The sequence below is a fragment of the Dreissena polymorpha genome, chromosome 8 (genome assembly GCF_020536995.1).
Source record: "Dreissena polymorpha isolate Duluth1 chromosome 8, UMN_Dpol_1.0, whole genome shotgun sequence".
NCBI classification, from domain to species: domain Eukaryota; kingdom Metazoa; phylum Mollusca; class Bivalvia; order Myida; family Dreissenidae; genus Dreissena; species Dreissena polymorpha.
The window spans coordinates 39645444-39666756 of record NC_068362.1 but is presented as its reverse complement, the minus strand read 5'-3'; the positions used below and the strand labels follow the sequence as shown (position 1 = coordinate 39666756).

The following is a 21313-nucleotide window of genomic DNA, read 5'->3' as shown; positions in this document are numbered from 1 at the left end:
CACCAGCACATCTATTCGCCCCTATGTGTTTGCAGGCATTCTTGATTGCGTTTACATCAGAGTTCCTACCTAGATTGCTCTACCAGTATCAGTATAACTGGAACCTGGAGGGGTACACAAACTTCACACTGGCAATGGCCCCTAATGGGACCCTAAGTCAGCCATGCAGGTATGTTACTCCAATTTTACCCACACCAGGGTCTTTTATGTGATAATCACTCAAATAAACTGCACCTTGGTCATGGCCCCTAATGGGACCCTTAGTCATTTATTTAAGTAGTCACACCAACCTCACCTCTACCATGGTCCCGAATAGAATCCATGAACACACTGGAACAAGCGTATTCATTCTTTGAACTCTGGTAAAGCATGTATTTAAAAAAACAAAACAAAAACAAAGTCATACTTAATCCTTGTTTGTTCACATTTTGAATACAAGAAGAACTATTGACATTTGTTACGACAATATTACGAACCTTGGATATGTTTTTCACTGAAAGCTTTTTATTATGTTACGCAGTGTTTCGCTCAAAGTAATTCAGCTATTATTTAAAGTAATCTTGATTTTAAAGTGATTACATCTTGATATAATTATTTGAGCCTAGTTCTAGAAAAATGGTCTTAATTCATGTAAGTTAAGTGTTGAGTTAAGTGTTGAGCTAAGTGTTGAGTTAAGTGTTTTCCTAGATTATCACGTGCAGTCTGCACAGACTAATCAAGGACAAAACATTCTGCCTTAACTGGATTTTCTTTTAGAAGAGACTGCCTAAAAACAGAAAAATCCAAAAAATTGGAAAGTTTGTCCCTGGTTAATCTGGCACAACACTTCAGGCATATGCATTAAGCTCATCTTTCCCAAAATTAGGCTCATTTGCAATTGTTCTGTGTTGTATTTCCAGGTACAAGGGATTCCGAGACAATGAAGGCAACTACACCATGTTTTTCTGGCATTTATTGGCTGTCCGTCTTGCCTTCGTCATCGCTTTTGAGGTACCCAGTTGTGTTCATTCCACTCTATGTGCCTCAAATCTTTGTTAGCACTTAAAATGTGAGCCACATTCTTGGACAACTGGGCTTAATGCATGTATATAAAGTGTCATCTCAGATTAGCCTGTGTAGTCCGTACAGGCCAATCAGGGATGGCACTTGTGTGCCTTAACTGGATTTTCATTAACCCTTTGCATGCTGGGAAATTTGTCGTCTGCTAAAATGTCGTCTGAAGAATTTCTAAAATCAGCATTTTCTTCTATTATTTTTCAAAGAATACTATCAGAATAGCAAACAGTTTGGATCCTGATGAGACGCCACGTTCTGTGGCGTCTCATCTGGATCCAAACTGTTTGCAAAGGCCTTCAAAATTCGGTTCCCGCACTGAAAGGGTTAAGAACAGACCTTAAAAGGGACCGTCAACTATGAATGACGAAAAAAGATAAGTTCTTAAATGACATGTTGTTTTACAATTATTAGTGTATATTGATTAAAATACCACGACTGGTAAATAACATTACTTGAAAAAAGTTGTTAAGTTTTCATATTTTCATATATTCTGTAATAAAATTGTACTGGGTATGTGTACCAGTTAACTAAAAATAATGCAAGTAGATTGATCATCATCGTCACATGCTAAACCCAGGAATGCAAAATGTGCACGCGTAGCGAGTTGTATTTGTTTTATATATAAAATGATCTTCTTGCGTTATTAATAGTGTGTATATCATAAGTCACATATTTTCGCGATGTACTTTCGATTTCATATCCCGAAATTTTATTACCGAATATACTGAAAATATGAGCATTTTTCAAGAAGTGTTATATCCTAGTCTGGGACGACTTTTTACGCACATGCATTAAGCCCAGTTTTCCCAGAATGAGGCTCATATTGTTTTCAAGAACACTTCAACACCGTTATTTCGAACACCGATAATCCGCAGTCACCGTTATTTCGAAGTATTTTTCGGGTCCTGAATGTGGTTCTTCTTTGTTCAATGTAAAATTTCATCGTTTATCCGAACATCGTCAAACCGAAGAAATCGTTAATTCGAAGTGATTCTGTCGGTCCCAACACTATAATTCGCACCTTATTATCAATCTTTAATCCGAAGTCAAAACTGCAAAACACTGAGCGTAATTTCACACCTATGTCGTCTGCGCGTTGCGCGTCAAAAGCCGATAATTACACCTTTGTTGTTTGCGCGTAGCATGTAAATTTTATAATGTCTTCAAAAGTCGACGACGAGGCAGACAACACAAGAATGAACATGATATCTAATCAACGTGTGACCACATGCATCAACGACGTAAGGCGAGCAAAACACGGGCACAAGTGAGTTCTTCAATGTCCTTGACAAAGGAGAAATATGTTACACGCGTCCAGTTTAGTGCTGCTAACGCTGGTGTGCAGAGAGACATCGCGTCTTACTTAAAAAATTTTTTTATTAATTTCCGTAAATGTATTCATATGTATTTACATGTATGATGTGCTATTCATGATATTTTATATGTTCTGTAATTAGAGAAAAATAGAAAAAGAAGAAAAAGAATCGTTTATTCCTCCGTTTGTAACAAGTAGAAATCTATTGCTATCTGACTTGTTTACGTTTTTAGATATGACAATTATTAAAAGTACAGTGTGACCAAACCATGTGAATTCCACAATGTTTTATTTTACAGAATCAAAGAAGTCATCTGTCAAATGTTTATTTTGAATTATCGTTAATCCGAAGTTTTTTTAACGGTCCCGATGACTTCAAAATAACGGTGTTGAAGTGTATTCTATGTGTAAAAGACCAGTAAATGAACATTGTATATTAGGTCAATATTACTTCAAACACTGTATTTATGAATTTGTATTTTGAATTATTTTCTTTTTTCCGCAAATTTTCCATCGTCATATTTCAGCACGTGGTGTTTGGTATCTGCCGCCTGATTGACATCCTGGTTCCCGATGTCCCAGAAAGCCTCTCTCTGAAGATCAAACGTGAGCGCTACCTAGCCAAACAAGCACTAGCTGACACAGACACCATCATGCAGGTAGGTGGAGGGCGCACATATTTTTTTTGACTTTTCTTTCAGGATCAAACACTGTATTTCTTAGACTTCAGATACATGTTTGCATATAATGGTTTCAGATTTTTAAACACTATGTATTTATTTTACTGTAATTGTTTAAAATTTGTTAAAGTATTTTTGTTTTATTGTATTGGCTTTTTCAAATATTTAATTAGCCTTTATTTAAAAAAGTTTTATTTTTATTTGTTATGCCCATCTACAGATGCCGGGGGCTTATAGCTGCTACTGGGCTATCAGTTTGTTTGTAATGTTTTAACCCTTAAAGCGCTGGAGCTGAATTTTAAAGGCCTTTGCAAACAGTTTGGATCCAGATGAGACGCCACAGAACGTGGCGTCTCATCAGGATCCAAACTGTTTGCTATTCTGATAGTGTTCTTTGAAAAAAATCGAAGAAAATGCTAATTTTAGAAATTCAGCAGAAGACATTTTAGCAGACGACAAATTTCCCAGCATGCAAAGGGTTAATCTGTTCATTGACTTGTTCTTGCATCTGTATGTGGTTAACCCAAAGTAACTTATTTCATATAATATATTATTGATGATGCCTTTGTACTTTATTAATGGCCCTCTCTCCCTTCCTGACCTCATTGCAACCTTGACATTGACCTACTAATTGATCGACCAGAAGGTCCAAATCTGATTGATAACCATAATAGAGCATTTTTATAACATCAATACCGCCTTCTTCAAAGCTTTGAACACTTTCTTCAATGCTTTGATACTTGCATTGATTTTATCTATGAACACTTCTTGAGGTCCCCGTGGCGTAGTGGATATGGTGTCCGCTTAGTGTTGGGGAGATAACAGTCTAGAATCCTGACAGTGGGAGCATGTTTAAGATCTCCGCCATAGAGAGAACTGATTTTAGTTCTAGAAAACGGACTCAAGAGCGTTTCAAAAAAGCCTTATGCTTTCTATGCAAAGGTTTAAAATAAACTATGAACACTTGTTAACATCACCTGACTATTTTGACCTCAACATTGACCTACTTTTGACTTAGACTTACTCAAATGGCTGATAAGGCTTCGACAGTGGGCAGATATTATTGAAAGCAGCGTCTTTTTAGCGAGGCTGTTTTCGGAGAAAACCCGAGCTATTGTCATAGCCAGCTCGACGTCCGATGTCCGCCGTAGGTGTCGTGTTAAAACCTTACATTGGCTCTAAAATCAAATTGCTTCCACCTACAACTTTGAAACTTCATATGTACATGCACCTTGATGAGTTCTACACGCCACACCCATTTTGGGGTCACTAGGTCAAAGGTCAAGGTCACTGTGACCTCTAATATCAAACTTTAACATACGCTCTAAAATCAAAGTGCTTCCACCTACAACTTTGAAACTTCACATGTAGATGCACCTTCATGAGTTTTACATGGGTGCATCTACACCCATTTTTGGGTCACTAGGTCAAAGGTCAAGGTCACTGGGCCCCCTAATATAAAACTTTAACATAAACCTTAACATTGGCTCTAAAATCAAAGTGCTTCCACCTACAACTTTGAAACTTCATATGTAGATACACCTTTATGAGTTCTACACGCCACACCCATTTTGGGTCACTAGGTCAAATGTCAAGGTCACTGTGACCTCTAAAAAAAATTAATTCTGACAAGCTTTCGCAGCCGAGTGTGGCACCCATTATGAGGTGCTCTTGTTTTGTTAGCTCATCTATTTTTTGAAAAAAAAATATGAGCTATTGTCATCACCTTGGCGTCGGCGTCCGGTTAAGTTTTGCGTTTAGGTCCACTTTTCTCAGAAAGTATCAATGCTATTGCATTCAAACTTGGTACACTTACTTACTATCATGAGGGGACTGGGCAGGCAAAGTTAGATTACTCTGGCATACATTTTGACAGAATAATGTGCCCTTTTTATACTTAGAAAATTGAAAATTTTGGTTAAGTTTTGTGTTTAGGTCCATTTTATTCCTTAAGTATCAAAGCTATTGCTTTCATACTTGCAACACTTACTTACTATCATAAGGGGACTGTGCAGGCAAAGTAATGTAACTCTGACTGGCATTTTAACAGAATTATGTGCCCTTTTTATACTATGAAAATTGAAAATTTGGTTAAGTTTTGTGTTTAGGTCCACTTTATTCCTACAGTATCAAAGCTATTGCTTTCATACTTGCAACACTTATTAACTATCATAAGGGGACTGTGCAGGCAAAGTTATGTAACTCTGCCTGGCATTTGGACGGAATTATGGGCCCTTTATACTTAGAAAATTGAAAATTTGGTTAAGTTTTGTGTTTTGGTCCACTTTACCCCTAATGTATCATAGATATTGCTTTCATACTTGGAACACTCACAAACTATCATAAGGGTACAGTAAAAGGACAAGTTGCATAACTCTGGTGGTCATTTTTACGGAATTATGGCCCTTTTTTGACTTAGTAACTTTGAATATATGGTTAAATTTTGTGTTTCGATCCACTTTACTTCTTAAGTATCAAGGCTATTTCTTTCAAACTTCAAATACTTTCATGCTATCATGAGGTTACTGTACCTGGCAAGTTGAATTTTACCTTGACCTTTGAATGACCTTGACTCTCATGGTCAAATTATTAAATTTTGCTAAAATTGCCATAACTTCTTTATTTATGATTAGATTTGATTGATACTTTGACAAAACTACCTGACATACCACAATAGACTCCACCCAAACCATCCCCCGTGCCTCCCCCCTACACCCCCCTATTTTTTTTTTTTTTAAGATCATCTCACAAATGACCACCACACCCTCACACTTTACCCCACCCGCCCACCCCACCCCCCAATTTTTTTTTGAAACGGTTAAAAAACACAAAAATATATTGTTATTATTTTATGTTTGAAATACCGTCCAACCATCGCACCCAAGAATCCCCCCCACCCCCCCCTCCCCCACCCGAATCACCCCCCCCTCCCTAATTTTTTTTTTTAAGATCATCTTACAAATTACCACCACACCCTCACCCCCCCCCCCAATTTTTTTTTTTGAAACGGTTAAAAAACACAAATATTTATTTTTATTATTTTATGTTTGAAATACCGTCCAACCTTCCCACTCAAGAATCCTCCCCCACCCACCCCCCCCCCCCCCGATTTTTTTTTGCATTTTTTGGAAAATAATGTAATAAAAGTCCACACCCCCACACTATACACCTCTCTTCACTCCACCCCTCCCTCCTTTGTGATTGAAAATGAGAGTCCTTTCACCTTTAAAAAGAAAATAGATGAGCGGTCTGCACCCGCAAGGCGGTGCTCTTGTTTAACTTTTGTACTTACTTATGTTACACCAGACCCTATTAAGGAAATTATATAATTGTATAATTGTGTATGTGATGCATTAAAAAAATGCTGAAGTAGGGTTGATAAATTGACTATTAAGGAAGTTGAAGAAGCAACATGCAGTCAAGTTGCAAAAATAATCTCATACTGTAAAATGTCCCCTCATCCAAGCGTTTGTGACAAATGAGGGTCATTATTAGAAGTAAAGCCTGAGGCTGAGCATGTATCAATAGCATGTCTGTCGGACGCTGCGCATACGGCCCGCAATTATAAAGATCCGGAAAATACACCATGCACTACGCTCCGCACAGTACACATCGAAGAACCCGGATAATCATAGTTTAAAAGTTATTTGTTGTCAGTAAATGTCAACCTGGGAGGGTGAAAAAGAAGAATAACACTTCCATATGACCCTAATACAACAACAGGGGTGGGTTGATACATGCTCAGCCTCCGGCTTTACTTCTTATAATGACCCTCATCCATCACAAACGCTTGGATGAGGGGACATTATTTTCCGTAAAGCCTTTGGCTTTACATGTATCAATGGCATCTTTAAAGACTGACAACAAATCTAGAAGGACACAGAATATAAAGCCAATTCTTAAATTCCTTTCCCGTCTAGATTGTATTATTTCAACCTTTTAACAAAATAATACACAATTGGTATACAATATGATAATAGGCATTCCATACCCCAACCATATATGACAGAACACAAACGTAATAGAGAAACATTAGTGACTGTTCATACAAATACCTGAAACGTCAACAAATGAAAACAATACGGTTAAATAAACCTTCACTTTGTATATGTATACATGTATATTTTAACATATAACATATGAAAAAACACTAAATTTAATGATACAATTAAACCTGCGAAAAAACTGCCTGAACAAATGGTACATCAGACCTTTCAACAATGTCTCTATAATAAAACTTGTAGAAGTTGGAATCAGTATTTCACCCTGCCGTTTTAAGGATATTATTAATCGAACAATTTCCTTTAACTGCAGCAGAAACTGCTGCTGATCTGAATGAATGTGGCTTAAAAATAGCCACATCAATACCTGACATAACTAAAACATCCTTCAACCATCGTGCAATAGTACTTGTAGACACTTCTTTATAAGAAACATAAGAAACAAACAACTGAGATGAAAGTCTAAGATGCTCAGTTCTTTTCATATAATGAATTAAGGTATGAAACACACATAAACTTTCTTCCTGAAAGTGCTGCAATTTTAAATAAAACTTTGTTTTTTACCCACTGGCGTAGTTTTCAACAAATTTGTGAAATAAAACACCGCTTCACAAGTAGTATAATCAATTTTAACACAATCAATATTCAAGGACACAATTGTTTGTGCATGAGGGGCAGCAGCCAAAGCCACCAAACTAACTAACTTTAACGTTAATGTTTTCAAAGATAACTGTTTCAAAGGCATAAGCGACTTTAATAGTTGCAAAACACAGAAACGTCCCATGTAAATTTGTACCTTGGAACCACAGGTTTCATTATAGCTACACCTCTCATAAACCTACTAATTAATGTTTGAGATTCACACCATTTATTGCCTAAAATATTCAAAGTCTGCAAAAGCATTGCTTTATGTGTGTTCAGCACTGAATAAGACTTATTGTTTTTCAACAGGTAAAATAAATAAGCTATTATCTGCGTCTCAGAGGTTTTAATGGGATTTTTACCTTGTTCTTGATTCCAAATACACCACTTACGCCATGACAAACTATACTGTTTTTCTGTTCCTGATTTCCATGAGTTAAGGATAACTGAGACTGCTCCTGTAGGAACTCCTTGCACAAGCAAATGTCGGTTGATAGCTTCACTGCGACCAAGTCCATACTTTTGGATAGTGGATGTGATGTTCCATCCTCTGGGTCGGTCAACAAATCCTTGTGACAAGGTAATCTAACAGGAATTGATATCAATAAATCAATAACATTTGGAAACCAAAATTGAGATCTCCATAATGGAATAATCAATATACCTCGTTTAACATTATCTTGTACTAGTTTGTTCAGTACCTTACCAATTAATGCAAATGGCGGAAACAAATATGGTTCAAAATCTGACCATGAAAATGAAAAAGCATCATTGAAATAAGCTTGAGGTTCAGGAACCCAAGAAGCAAACTTATTAAATTTCAATTAAGGCTTGATGCAAAGAGATCAATATCAGGCATAAAATACTCTGAACAAATTCTTTAAAAAATCTCTTGTTTCAACATCCATTCTGATGATTTATTAAAATATCGAGAATAAAAATCAGCCACATTATTGTCTGATCCTTTCACATAGGCAGCTGAAAGGTAATTATTATTTTTTAAACACCATTGGCCAAATTTCGGCTGCTAAACCATCCATTGTTTGAGAAGACATTCCTCCCATATCATTAACATATGTCACTGCAGATACATTATCAGAAAACTTTTATATGCCAATCATTGGTTTTATCATATAATGACTGTAACCCAAGAAAAATCGCTTTAAGCTCCAAAAAAATAATATGATCTTTGGAATCTTTTTTCGCCCATTCAGCATTAACAAATCTTCCAGACTCGTTGTCAACACAACTCCAACCTAATAATGATGCATCAGTTTGACAAATGAAACTGACTTTTTTTAGGTCTAATCCTTTTACCATTTTTACAATTAACATTCTCAATCCACCAATGCAATTCTTGAATTACCTTCCCATTTAACATTATTTCATTATCAAAACTGTTATTATTTCCCAGTCCTTCTAATTTTAAATGTTCAAGTTGTCTATAATGCAAAGGAGCCTCTAGAACTGCATAAAAAGCATTAACTAAAAGACCTATAAACGATGCCAGGTCTCTAACTATAACTCTTCTACTAGACAAAAGTCTACGAGCTTTAAGAATAATTTTTTCTATTTTCTCCTCTGTAAGGAATATCATAAACTGAACGGAATCTATTATAAAACCAAAGAACACAATCCTTTGTGTTGACACTAGAACTGACTTAGTGGAATTTACCACATAACCAAGAGACTGTAATGTGGAGCAAATTGTTTCAGCATTCTGTAAACATATATCTCTGTCTAAACTCATTAATAGAATCATCAATATAGTAAGCACATCTAATACTTTGGGACCTAAACCATGCATAAACTGGTTTTAACAACTTTGTAAATACTCTGGGTGCTGCACTGTACCCAAACGGCAGGCAAACAAATGCATATAAAACTCCTTTCCATGTAAATTTCAAATATTTTTGATAATCTGGATGAATAGGAACCGAAAAATAAGCATCTTGTAAATCCACAGAACAAAAGAAATCATTTTCTTGAATTAATTCAAGCACTATCTTAAAATGCTCTTGTTTAAAATGTTCATAATGAACAAAATTATTTAACCTTTTGAGGTTTATAATTGGTCTAAATTTTCCATTAGGTTTTTTGAGCACAAATATACTTGAAATAAACTGGTCTGGCTCCCACTCAGAACAGACAATAGCTCCTTTTTTCAATAAATCATCCACCTCTTGATCAGTAATCTGAAATTCTGATTCATTAAATGAGATTTCATTTGGAATAACTGTTTGAAAAGGTTTTGACTCAAATTTCTGAACATAGCCTTTTATATTATTCAAAATCCACTGATCACTGGTAAAAAATTCCCAGGACTTATAACAGTATTTGAGTCTACCTACCGCTCCTAATTGCCCTCGTTTGGGGCTGATACAGTTGCTGAGGGTTTAAAACCTCTACCGCCTCTAGGTCCTCCTCTCATGGGTCCTCTAAATCCTCGAGGATTGAAGGCAGGTGCCTGTCCATATGGCATGTATCTGACATTGCCACGACCTCTATTGAAATTACATTGAAACCTTCCACGGAATCCTCCCCTCGGTAAGAAATTGGGCTGAAAACTTTGCTGCGGTCTCATCTTTCTAAGATTAAGACTTGTCTCGCAATTCTTCACTTCCTTGGCAATGTCATCCCAAAACAGTTGGGTTGTCACAGGCATGTTTATGCTACACAAATTTTTGTATTTCTGGTCTAGATTAGGTTTAAGCAGATATCGCCTACGGACACTCAAATTGAACTGGGCTTGACCCAATAATGTCAGAGAGTCAGAGATTAACTCTTTAGCCTCTTCATTGGTCATCAATGACTGCTTAAGCACTGGGACCAATTTCAGAATTGGGACAATGGCTGATGAAAGTAGTGATTGTATGTCTTGGAAAAGACGATGATATGTACGTGTTCTTTTGTCAAAAATTTTCCATATCTCATTGTTGACAGTGGGAGGATTTAATTTCTCACAATTTTCAGGAACATGATACTTCTCTGAAACAGATTCAATGTCACACTGTGATGTACAAGCCACACTAATTAAGTCAGCCAAAGATTTGGTAATAGCTGGTCCTTTAACTTTTGTTTTAATCTTGGGCTATTTCCAGTCTGATCGATCTTCAACCTGATCAGAATCGTCAAAAAGACTATTTTTCAACTTATTTGTCATGTTATTGCTAGAGTCTTGGGCATATTTTAGTGCACCAATAGAATCATACGACTCTGAATCGGTAAATTCATTTTTATTTTCAACCTCTATTCTCAAATTTGGGGCATTCTGGGGGTCAAAACCCTCAAAGTTATCATACTTTTCCTCTACTGGCATATCAAAAATGCCGAGCTTTTTTCTCAGTACATCAATATCATTGGCAGACAAATTATCTAAATCAAATTGGCCTACACTTGTTTACTAAGGGGTTGTTTTCTGTGTGGCTTTTTGCTTTCCCTTTGTCTGTTTTGTGTCATTTTTCGAATTATTATTTACGTCAGTTTGTGTCGAACTTTCATGTACTCGCTTAACAACCGATTTAAGCTTTCGTTGTTGACGCTGTTTTGGTTCGGCGCTATCTGCCTCGAACCCCAAAAACTCACCTTCGCTTTCCGAAGATGAGAACAGAACATTTGCATTGTACTCGAGAACTTTGTTTTCGGACTGGCTCATTTTAATTTTAACAATTAACAAATAAATAACAGCAAAGAACTGTTAAAACGGAAACTTTTGTAATAATAAACTCAACAAATACCTGGACTACGTCCAAGGTGGAGCCAATATAATTTAAAAAATAATCGTGCTCTCGCTTCAAGCGCCGGAAAGACAATGATTATCCGAGTTCTTCGATGTGTACTGTGCGGAGCGTAGTGCATGGTGTATTTTCCGGATCTTTATAATTGCGGGCCGTATGCGCAGCGTCTGACAGACATGCTATTGATACATGTAAAGCCAAAGGCTTTACGGAAAATAATGATTTATATTTGTTGGCATGAAATTGTGTGTGTTTTTTTTTTAAATGATTTTTTCATGGACACGTCAATTTGTTGATTTCTGATACTGGGAAAAAAATTGGAATCTGTATCAGTCATTTTCTTTCTTTATGTGTTAATCTCACTGATGGATCAACACACAAAATTAACACAAATTAGTCGTGTTATGAGAAAACTGGGCATAATGCATGTGCGTAAAGTGTTGTCTCAGATTAGCCTGTGCAGTCTGCATAGGCTAATCAGGGACGACACTTTACGCTTTTATGACATTTTTTGTTAATATGAAGTCTCTTAGCAAAAATCCAATTTAGGCAGAAAGTGTTGTCCCTGATTAGCCTGTGCGGACTGCACAATCTGGGACGAAACTTTACGCACATGCATAATGCCCATTTTTTTCAGAACGCGACACAAATTTATATCCCACAAATAATAATGATTATACATATGAAATATTTACACAATGTTGAGAGGATGTCAGATGAGTGTTGAATTAATGAACACCTATACTGGTTATGAATTTTTGTGGGCCTTGCTATGGGAAAAGGGGGTTTAATGCATGTGCTTAAAGTGTTGTTTGAGATTAGCCTGTGCAAACGGCACAGGCTAATCAGAGACAACACATTCCGCCTAAACTGGATTTTTGCTAAGAAGATACTTTTTTTTAAACGAAAAATACCATAAAAGAGGAAAGTGTTGTCCCTGATTAACCTTTGTGGACTGCACAGGCTAATCTGGGACAACACTTTACGCACATTCGTAAACCCCCTTTTCACAGAGCATGGCCCATGTTTTTATAGACAAAATGCTCTATGTGTTATGGTGATATTGATTTATTTAGAATGTATATGTAGCTGTGAATTTTATACAGATATGCACTTATATTTATGTGTTATGATTCAGGGATTTTATATTTATTTATATTCCTATCATGACTTTATTTATAGCAAACCATTACATAGAAAGTGCAGTTTAAGTATGTAAAAAATGTTAGTTTCCCTATGGTCAGCATAGTCTCCTTTATTGAAAACAGCTGCCTTTTACAAAGGTAAATCCCTAGCCACCTACAGGGATTGAGGGGTCGCTATATAATATTCCGAATTTACTAAAACAGTGGTTGTAGGGTTTAATTACACACCATTTTTTTATGTGATAGCTTATAGACAATAATATTCCAAATCTATCATCCCAGAAAAATAAGAGTATTTTAAAATATCTTTTACATCGTACAAAAGTTGAAACTTAATTAATATATTGAGTACTTAAATGAATTGATTTTAGTTTTTAGCTCACCTGAGCGATAGCTCGAGGTGAGCTATTGTGATCACTCAGCGTCCGGCGTCCGTCCGTCCGTCTGTCCGTCCGTCTGTCTGTCTGTGAACAATTTGTAAACATCTTCTTCTACTAAACCATTGAGCCAATTTCAACTAAATTTCATGTGGAGCATCCCTAGGTCATGGGACAAAAGAATTGTTAAAAAAAATTTGATCGCATAACCAAGATGGCCGCCATGACCATATATGGTAAAAACCTTAAAAAATCTTCTTGTCAGAAACCGCTCATCAGATTTTCAAAAAATTTCACAGGGATGACCTTTGAAGGCTCCCCTGAAAAAGTTGTTCAAAGAAATTTGATTCGTCAAAAAACATGGCCGCAGGAGCTCGTTGAACTTTGCATGTTTATTCGTTTTTGCCTATTTTGTGAAAACTTTAAAAAATCTTCCATATTTTTTGTCCGATCCTTTCCAAATTTGCACAGTGTCTTTATATCAATGAGGACACAAACCCTACAAAAAATGAGCATTATTGGTCCATGAAGTACAGAATTACCTCCCCTTGAATTGAGAAAATGGTGTTTATGCAATAAAGTCCAAATTTTTCATCCAATTCTTTCCAAACTTGTAAGGATTTAGCATGGTTCAAACAAGGGAAACAACTACGGTTTATGCATGTTCTTTTTATTACAGAATTGCCTCCCTTTAGTTCATTCAAAATCTCATTTTACAGCAGAGATTCCAAATCTGACCTGTAAATGAGCCCCATATTTACTGCCAGTGCTAGGTTACCTTTTCCCATTTGATCATTCTTAAGTATTGGTCTTGTAATGCTGCTACTGCTTCTGCTACTGCTACTGCTACTATTACTACTACTACTACTACTACTACTACTACTACTACTACTACTACTACTACTACTACTACTACTACTTCTTCTACTACTACTACTACTACTACTACTTCTACTTCTACTACTACTACCACTACTACTACTACTACTACTACTACTACTACTACTACTACTACTACTACTACTACTAATACAACTACTACTACTGCCACCACCACCACCACCACCATCACCACCACCACCACAACCACCACCACCACCACCACAACCACCACCACCACCACCACCACCACCACCTTCTACTACTACTGCCACTACTACTACTACTTTTACCACTACTACTACTACTACTACTACTACTACTACCACTACTACTACTACTACTACTACTACTACTACTACTACTACTTCTACTACTACTACTACTACTACTACTACTTCTACTACTACTACTACTACTACTACTACTACTACTACTACTACTACTACTACTACAACTACTATTACTACTACTACTACTACTACTACTACTACTACTACTACTACTACTATTACTACTACTACTACGCCACCACCACCACCACAACCACCACCACCACCACCATTCACAGTGACAACAAACGTATTCACACAATGGCTGCTACTACAACTTAAAGCCCATATAGGGGGGCATGCATGTTTTACAAACAGCCCTTGTTTCTATGGGATTTTAACCACAACTGTTCATGTTTATCTCCGACACATATTTTTAGGTCACCTGTCATGAAGTGACACGGTGAGCTTATGTGATCGTGTGATGTCCGGCGTCCGTTGTGCGTGCCTGCGTGTGTACGTGCGTCCGTCCGTCAACAATTTGTTTGTGTAGACAGTAGAGGTCACAGTTTGCATCCAATCTTGATGAAATTTGGTCAAAATGTTTATCTTGATGAAATCCGGTTTGGGATTGTATTTGGGTCATCTGGGGTCAAAAACAAGGTCACTAGGTCAAATAATAGAACAACCTTCTGTAGACAATAGAGGTCACAGTTTTCATCCAATCTTTATGAAATTTGGTCAGAATGTTTATCTTGATGAAATCTGGGTTGGGATTTTATTTGGGTCATCTGGGGTCAAAAACTAGGTCACTAGGTCAAATAATAGAAAAACCTTGTGTAGACATTAGAGATCACAGTTTTCATCCAACCTTTATGAAATTTGGTCAGAATTCTTGATAAAATCTGGGTGGGATTGTATTTGGGTCATCTGGGGTAAAAATCTAGGTCAAATAAATAGAAAAACCTTGTGTTGACAATAGAGGTCACAGTTTTCATCCAATATTTATGAACTGGTGTCAGAATGTTTATCTTGATGAAATCTGGATTGGGATTGTATTTGGGTCATCTAGAGTCAGAAACTAGGTCACTAGGTCAAATCATAGAAAAACATTGTGTAGACAATAGAGGTCATAGTTTTCATCTGATCTTTATGAGTCAGGTGAGCGATTCAGGGCCATCATGGCCCTCTTGTTTGTGTTTTTATTTCACCTATAAGCATTACAAGCTAAAGGTTAGCTATTGTGATTGTTTTCTTTCCGTTATGAATCATTCATTGTGTGTCGTCTGTTATTCCTAGTTATATCTGGTCATCATAAAACTTCATCAGAACATTTGTTATAATAATATCTCTGCTTTTTAAGACACTGTGTCAAGTGAGGTCAGAAGTACTAAAGTATAGTGTAAAATGCCTATTGTTTCTTCCAATCAAAGTTAACAAACAATTATGTAGTTAGTTCCCTTAATCATGACACAATTTCCAACACCAAAAAAGGTTACCCAGGCCATTTAAGCGCCTCTTGCAGGGGCGCTTGAATTTCGAAATCAAAGTCCGCGGGGCGCTTGAAATTTTCCGATCAGTGTATTTTTCAGTAAAAGAAAATGGAGATTGTCCAAAAAAATCAAGGTTTCTCTATCAGAGTTTCAATATTCCCTGTTTTAAAAGAGCACTCGGTACCTACTTTCACAAGTAATCGCCATAAACACCACATGGGGTAATGGATAATCCACTGATAAGAGAATAGCATGACGCGCGTATCGATTATTCTAGCCACATGACACAGTCATTAAAATGCTGACAAGGATGTATCTGGTAACTTTCCAGTCGTCAAACTGTGAAGTTCATCGTCCAATCGGTTACGCGAATGCTTATGAGGGCGGGGTTTACTATCGACCATAATTTTTGATTGACGTCGGGCATGAAGTAAGAGTTTATCGCAGCTTGATTAGCAAGAAGTTGTACCATTTACGTAATATAAAACCGGTAATTAGTACAGTACAGTACATTAAAGACGGTTTCGGACATCATCATCACACCTTTTTACTGTAAACAAGTGTTACCTAAGACTCATAATTAATACGAGAAATTAATTGCAAGTGGTAAACGATTAATTATTATAGCGAGTAAGTTGTGCAAATGACTCCCGGTTACAATTATGTGATAACAATTTAATTCCAGTACATGTATATTTCATCATGTCCATTTATAGAACTGATTCACCTCGTTTTTCTGACATTTATTCGACACGTAATGCGCTTTAACAAATTTTTGTTGAATAAATTACGCACACTTGTAAATGTTTCGTCCGATAATCGATAGTTAGAATACTGATGATGGCAACCGGCCAGGATCCTCGTGGACAACGTGAATTTATGCATAATTCCGTCAAAACATTTATTCGACTCATAAAGTGTTTAAACAAATTATCATTGAATTTATAACGCAACGGTTAATATTTGTTGAAATCTCAAATGGGAATAATTAAATTTGTAATCCGAAATCCATTCCCGTAAGTCGATGTTAACGCGTTTTTAATCCGAAACACACTTCCGAATGTAAATGTTACCGCAACGTTAAATATTTTTGCTTTAAATTAGCAGTGCAAATTTATTTCATGTCGAATCTTTTTCTCAATTAAAAAGAGCGCGAAAATTATGCCACATGTACAACGTCGCGTCATTTGCATACAAAAGCGTGCGTGTATTGAGCGTTTTAACAAGCACACAACAGGTCAGGAGATTGACGCATATTCAGAGGCAATATTTCATCAAATCTATAAAAAGTCACTTAAAAAATGGCAAGGTTTGTGTAAAAGAAATAATTGAGAGCTTTTATCTTAAATATTTACCAGAAAGTGATTGATAAAAACGAAATCAATGGGATTAACTGGTAATACATAGAAACTTGAAAAGTAGTCTACAGTAATAGTCGGGTTGAAACGGATGTATTGGGAAATCGTTTGAGTCGGGATTTTACTATCTGTGCGGGAAATTTTAAAAACAATTAAACAATATAAAAAAAATATTTTTAAATGACTGGGGGATTTTTTTTTGAAGAGTCATAGCGCACCAAATGATGTCTTTTGACTATGTTTTTACTTGAGTTATAACGCACCACAGAACGTGAATTGACACGTTAAATTTAAAAAAAAATCAACGTCGGGAGGGGACACCCCTAGCAGCCCCGGGGCGCCTGACAAAAATCCTGTGGAAAGCACTGATTTGTGTCCGAAATCAAAGATTAAATGAGGTATTTCAAAAACTATTCTAAAGGCATGTCCTTTTCTGCCATATAAAGCACAAGGGTATGCCAATTGTTTCTGATACTTTGTGGTTGCTGTTTATTACACAACAAGGCTTTGGCAATGGGCTACAAGAAGGGGTCAAAGGGCAAAGCTGGCACTAACAATGATGATGACGATGATGATGAAATGATTCATGTGAGTTGTGGGACCTTCACTGACCATGGCATGCTTTAACAGTCTTACACTGAGATAGAAGAATTAAAATGAATGATTTCACATGTTTCAGTTTTTTCATGAAAATTTTCACTCAGAATCAAAATGAAAATGGCTATATGAAACAATCATAAAAGCAGAAAAGCCTGCAAGTAACTTGTAGGCTGTTTATGTTTTATGCCATATGCTGCTCAGCATTATCTTATGGTTAGAAACTAAGCCTTTACAACTGTAATCTTTTCAGATAGATCTTATATTTAATTTGATTTTAAACGGACTACAAAAGGGCAAATGTGCATATCTGCAGGGTAAAGCCAAATTCTCATCAAGTTTAGTTGACAGAAGGCTTATCAGCTTGCTCGCTGGGTATTAACCATCAAACTTGTTTAGATTTCTTTTTTTACTAGGATTATGTTTGGATGTTGATGCTATATTGAAGAAAATTAGCAGCTTTTGAATACAATTTTGCAATAAAGGTCCAGGAAGTAAACCTTAAATTCTTTACTGGTCAGTAAGGTTGAATATTGTGAAATCATGGTTTTGTGAGAAAAGCAGTTGTGATTTGTATGCCCCCTTTCGAAGAAAAAGGGGGCATATAGTGATCGGACTGTCGGTCTGTCTGTCTGTCTATCCGACTGTCTGTCCGACTGTCTGTCCGTCTGTCTGTCCGTCTTTCCGTCACACTTTGCGTTTAGGTTTCGAAAATGCTCATAACTTCTATGTCCCTTGAGATATAGCCTTCATATTTGGTATGCATGTGTAAATGGACATGGCCTTTCCATACACACATAAATGTTTACCCCTGTGACCTTGACCTTGAACTAAGGGTCCGCATTTAGGTTTCGAAATCTTCATTTAGGTTTCGAAAAATGATCATAACTTCTATGTCCCTTGAGATATAACCTTCATATTTGGTATGCATGTGTATATGGACATAGCCTTTAATACGCACAAACATTTTTACCCCTGTTACCTTGACCGTAAACTTAGGGTCCTCGTTTAGGTTTCGAAATCTGCGTTTAGGTTTCGAAAAATGCTCATAACTACTATGTCCCTTGAGATATAACCTATATATTTGGTATGCATGTGTATATGGACAAGGCCTTTCCATACACACAAATTTTTTTACCCCTGTGACCTTGACCTTGAACTTAGGGTCCGCGTTTAGGTTTCAAAAAATGCGCATAACTTCTATGTGCCTTGAGATATAACCTTCATATTTGGTATGCATGTGTATATGGACAAGGCCTTTCCATGCGCACACAAATTTTTAACCCTTTGACCTTGACCTTGAAGTTAGGGTACCCGTTTAATGTTTCAAAATCTGTGTTTAGGTTTCGAAAAATGCTAATAACTTCTATGTCCCTTGAGATATAACCTTCATATTTGGTATGCATGTGTATATGGACAAGGCCTTTCCATACGCACACAAATTTTTACCCCTGTGACCTTGACCTTGAACTTTGGGTCCGCGTTTAGGTTTCGAAATCTGCGTTTAGGTTTCAAAAAAAGCTCATAACTTCTATCAAGCGTTTATAGGGGGCATAAGTCATCCTATGGTGACAGCTCTTGTTGTAAAATCCTTTTGTTGTGATGATTGCAATGATGTCGCCATGGTTTGTTAAAACAGCAGTTGTGGTTGATGTAAAATTATTGTGTTGTGATCATTGCAATTCTGTCAACCTGTTTTGTGAAATAGTGGTTTTATGAGAACAGCAGTTTTGATTGTTGTAAAATTATTGTGTTTTGATGATTGCAATGCTGTCCCAGTGTTAGGCTAGTATTCCATCTATCCGCATCCGTATCCGCAAAATCATAATACGAACGCTATATTCCATTTATCCGCATACGTCGAACGTATCTTTATTTTTTGGGAAAAAATATATGAATAAAACTGGAAATTATAATTGAGATACTTATTATGAAGGACAAGCGTGAATTTTTTGCATGCTGGGAAATTTGTCGTCTGCTAAAATGTCGTCTGCAGAATTTCTAAAATTAGCATTTTCTTCGATTTTTTTCAAAGAATACTATCAGAATAGCAAACAGTTTGGATCCTGATGAGACGCCACGTTCTGTGGCGTCTCATCTGGATCCAAACTGTTTGCAAAGGCCTTTAAAATTCAGCTCCAGCGCTTTAAGGGTTAAGTAGATATAAGGTACAAATCATCATTCTGCCTGTAAAAGAATACAAATGGTAAATACCTGAAATATCTTCTTCTAGTGCCTTGGCTATGCTTTTCCAAACATTTGAAGTGAAATCAGAGTCCCGATATGCAGAACTGCTTTGATTTTATAATTCCGGGTAATTTTCCACGAATTCTATTAGTTTTTCAGTTGATTTTTGAGATTACAGCTTCCCTCATCGTGCTAAATGCTTATGCCGTCCGTATCTTGTCTGCATCCGCATTAGAATGCTTACTTGAGCTTTCTTTTGCGGACGCCTATTTCGCGTGCGGATCCGCGGATGCGGATGAATGGAATACGCGCAGTGCATTTCAGCTGGTTCTATTTTTTTGCGGATACGGACAGAAGGAATAGAAGCCTTACTCCATATCCTTTTTTTCTACCCTTTGTATATGTTGTTATCTACATGTAACATATATCTTAACATTCTTTATTGTATTAATTAGGTTGCATGTTTTATTTATTTATACCCTCACAGTAGGGCAAATTGGAGTCACTCTTTCCTTTGGTTTACTTTTTCATCACAAAATGTAATAAGTTTGTGGAGCAAACTTCTTCCATGTTTCTTAAGCAAATAAATTCAAACGTTTCATGTCATCAACAGGAAGTGTAGATGTTAAAGACATTTTCATACCAAATTATCCACACAACCTGGAGTTATTTGCTCTTACACATACCTGAAAACGCAGTGCGTTGGTAGTTACAGTCTTGTTTGTAACAATATCAAGTTCTTGTTTAGGGCTACAGTGAGTTCAAAGTTCAGTGTGAAACAATTGTATCTTCACAACATTCCTGTTTGAGATACACCAGTTTTCAACCTTAGTGTTGTATTACTTATGCCATTTAAGGATTGAACAAATGTTAATTGTTAGTGAACATTATTCATGATGGTACAGAAGATCACTAAATAATAATACATGTTTTGTATAAACCATTGCGTTGAGAAATACAGTGTATTCTAGCTTTAACATGATACCTGATGTTGTTTTGTATGGAGAGGAAACAGTAATCCTGGTCAAACTTGACAAGAACCATTCCAAGATGAAGTCCTAATCTTAATGGCAGTATAGATACATATGAGCCTCGCTGTGGGAAAATGGGGCTTAATGCATGTGCAGAAAGTGTCATCCCAGATTAACATGTTGAGTCCACACAGGCTAATCAGGGCAACATTTTGCGCCTAGACTAGATTTTTGCTAACAAAAAAGACATTAACTTTAAAGGTAAAAATATATAAAATTTAAGTGTTGTCCTTCATTAGCCTGTACCGAATGGATTAAGCATTTGCATGAAGCCAAGTTCTGATTTCTTTAACAAATACATTCTTTTTGCAATAATCTCAAAAGATGAAAAAAATACTGCCTGCTTGTTTATATACTTCATCGTTATCAAATCTTCAACTTGCATTCAATTATTAATACAAAAATATTTCCTTCATATTTAATGGTAAGTGTTAAGACATCAATAAGTATGTTGTGTTACTCATTGTCAAAAAATACTTTTGTATAGCTAGTTTGTATATTACTGTATTTGCAGTTTGCATGTGTGTTATCCCAATGCCCTTT

At 36.4% G+C, this 21313-nt stretch overlaps 1 protein-coding gene across 1 annotated transcript in view; it reads left to right on the top strand.

Moving 5' to 3' along the window:
- Positions 1-21313, top strand: part of LOC127840458 (anoctamin-7-like) — a 37283-nt gene that overhangs the window by 10747 nt on the left and 5223 nt on the right. The window contains exons 9-11 of the mRNA XM_052368877.1: positions 36-169; positions 900-990; positions 2899-3030. Coding sequence (XP_052224837.1) covers positions 36-169; positions 900-990; positions 2899-3030 — 357 coding nt within the window. The remainder of the gene's footprint in view (positions 1-35; positions 170-899; positions 991-2898; positions 3031-21313) is intronic.